The sequence below is a fragment of the Zeus faber genome (genome assembly GCF_960531495.2).
Source record: "Zeus faber genome assembly, chromosome: 14".
Lineage (NCBI taxonomy): Eukaryota > Metazoa > Chordata > Actinopteri > Zeiformes > Zeidae > Zeus > Zeus faber.
In genome coordinates, this window is record NC_137200.1 from 23,704,185 (window position 1) to 23,707,177 (window position 2,993).

The window sequence follows — 2,993 nt, forward strand, 5'->3', positions numbered from 1 at the left end:
CTGCCGATGCTACTTGAACCAAGCGCCGTTAGCTTGTCCGTCAAGCGGACCGGAAGTGAGGGGCGCAATGGCGCATGCGCAGCTGGACAAAAAGTAGAGCAAGTCCGGCGACGGGACGGGAGCCGTGGTGGCGCCTCCCGCCCCGCACCCCACCCCCCCTGGTGGCCGGGGGTGGAACAACGCCGCAATTAAAGTGGTTTGGAAGGAGCAGTGAAAGTACAAATACTGACACACGATGACACTGTCAAGGCCAAAGTATCACATTGACATGTATACCTCTCAGGGCACATGTCTAAAATGTACTTGGACTATAAGTATAGCCTTGATACGCTCTCTATTTTCTGCTGGGACGATGTAAATTTCCCCGTTGTGGGACTAATAAAGGTTTATCTTATCTAATTTATCTTATCTTATGTTAAATAGTAAAAGTACTTGTTATTATTATTAATATATATTTGGCTATTTCTGTTATGTATATTTCTGGCTATTTCTGGTTGTGTATTTTTGACTAATATATTATTATTATTATTATTATTATTATTATTATTATTATTATTATTATTATTATTATTATTATTATTAATAATAATAATAATAATATATAATTAGTAGTAGTATTATTAGTAGTATTATTAGTAGTATTATTAGTATTAGTATTATTATTATTATTATTATTATTAATAATAATAATAATAATAATAATAATAATAATAATAACAATATATTATTATTTGTATTATTATTATTGTTACATTAAGTTCCTCGTATATGAAAATGTAGTCGGAATAAACCGATTTTAATTCAGATTCTTATCCTGGTTCTGGAGATATTGCAGATGCACATGTCAAATGAGTTATTTCTGCTGGGTCGTGTTCAAACAATTGCTTCATGGATGCAGGATAATAACTGGCAGAGTGGACTGTGTTTGATGAGGCTCAGAGGAAGGAAGTGCTCTTGACCGGTGGTTATTCAACTATAACGTATTCTGTGTGATAACAAAGCACTCAGCGATAACGTCCTCTCTATGCTCAGGGAATTACTTTACTCACTTATGAAGACCAAAAAACCCAAATAATCAGACCCCACTGGAGGAATTCATTTAAAACTGAATAATACAGTGTCATGGTTATAGTGGAATATCCATAGAGCTACAATCTCATACTATCCAGATCAGACTCAAAGCTTTTAAATGATTCCGCAGGCTTCTTCCCATGCAGCCATATGGCACCAAAAAACAGGATGCCTCTGTTTACATGCACACATTATCCTGGACTCTCGACCGGAGCCATTAGCTCTGCTGCAACATGTGCAACATGCAGGTTTGTTTTTTAACTTGGACTTTTAAATCCTAACCAACAGTAGTGAGTGCAAAACCTGTGATATATATGAACATGGAAATTAATCCAACGTTATGTTGGCATTTGGACCCAGAGAACAGTCTACACTGCAGGGATATGAGCATACAGATGAGGTTATGAGGATATGAGGTGATGAGGATATGAGGACAAGACCATTAGTTTCACACAGGACAAAAACGGATAATTCACTGAGTTTATTATTATTACGTGCAGCTGTCAGATATTGATTAAAAACCTATTATTTGGCTGATCCTGAGGTGGACTTTTCTGTAATTATTGAGTAACTAATTTGATTTCTATTATATAACTTGAGTTCCTTTCTGAAGATGATTGGATCCCACCATGGAGCTCAAACGCTGGCTGCAGCCGACGGCGGCGTGCTAAGAACATCTTCAGCCGAAGGTTCTCCAGGACCGGCGGAACCCGGACCCCGCAAGGTCCTCCGAGGGTCGCAACTCCTGGTGAACGGCTTCCGACCCGACATCCAGCCCCTGCAGCAGGAGAACATGGCGGCGAGCTGCCAGCGGACCTCCCTCTGCCAGAAGGCGTAGACCAGCGGGTTGATCAGCGAGTTGGAGAGGCCCAGCAGCCACAGGTTGTTCTCCAGGACCTTGGTCAATGTGCAGCTCTTACACAGGACCTGGACCATGCACGTCACGAAGAACGGGCACCAGAGGACCAGCAGGCAGCCCACCAGGACGGCCACGGTCCTCATGGCCTTGACGTGGTGGCCCCGGTACGACGCCCGGTGTACCTGGTTCTGGTGGATGCGGGTCTGGTGGCCACAGGCGATCTTCAGGATGTCCAGGTAGATGAAGAGGAAGACGGAGAGCACCGGGAAGAAGCAAACACAGAATATGACCATGATGGTCGACTGACGGATGACGGAGAAGAAGGCGCAGAACCCATTGTAGTCGCTGGTCTGGAGCTGTGGAGCCATCACTGTGGAGCAGAGGAAAACCAGAAAGTCATTATGAAACCTGAAGGGGAAGAATAATAGAACCCTTTTCAATCAAATCAAAAACATTTAAAATCCTGACAGCAATGCCATAACTGAAAAAAACACAAGTCTAGGTTTTATCAATGAGATCAAAGATCCCCAGATGGGCTCTCTGGTCCCCAGATGGGATGCCTATTCTCCTGGTGGGATCTCTCACCTGGCAGGAACCCCACCATGAGGGAGCTGGCCCATAGGGCCACCAGTGCTCCAGCCACAGCGCACCTCCCAGACAGCTGGGAGTAGTGCAGAGGCATCTTGATGGCGACGTAGCGGTCCAGGGAGATGAGGAACATGGACATGATGGAGGCAGTGCAGGGCGACGTGATGAAGGCCATCCGGACCAGACACCTGCTCTTTGCCAGAGCGAAGGGGGGCGACGTCACGGGCACGTGGACGCTGTTTCCATGGCGAACGCCCCCTGCGCTGCTAACAGTGTTGTTGCCGTTTCCGTTGAAGCCCTCGGTGGCGAGACCGGTGATGGCCACGCCCACCAGGGTGTCAGCCAGCGCGAGGTTGAGGACCAGGCACATGCTGGGACAGCACTTCCTGTGGACCAGGACCAGGAGGGCGGAGGCCACAAGCAGGTTGGTGGAGATGATGAGGCAGGAGGCCACGGTAAGGATCACCGCCATCAC

The 2,993-nt window shown here is 46.0% G+C and overlaps 1 protein-coding gene across 1 annotated transcript; it reads right to left on the minus strand.

The window, feature by feature from the left end:
* Positions 1-1,707: 1,707 nt before the first annotated feature.
* Positions 1,708-2,993, minus strand: gpr119 (G protein-coupled receptor 119; the record flags this gene model as incomplete). Its single annotated transcript, XM_080013538.1, has 2 exons — positions 2,516-2,993; positions 1,708-2,300 (listed from the first exon to the last, which is right to left on the minus strand). Exons 1-2 carry the CDS (start codon positions 2,988-2,990, stop codon positions 1,708-1,710), a joined length of 1,068 nt encoding a protein of 355 aa, XP_079869664.1. The 5' UTR covers positions 2,991-2,993.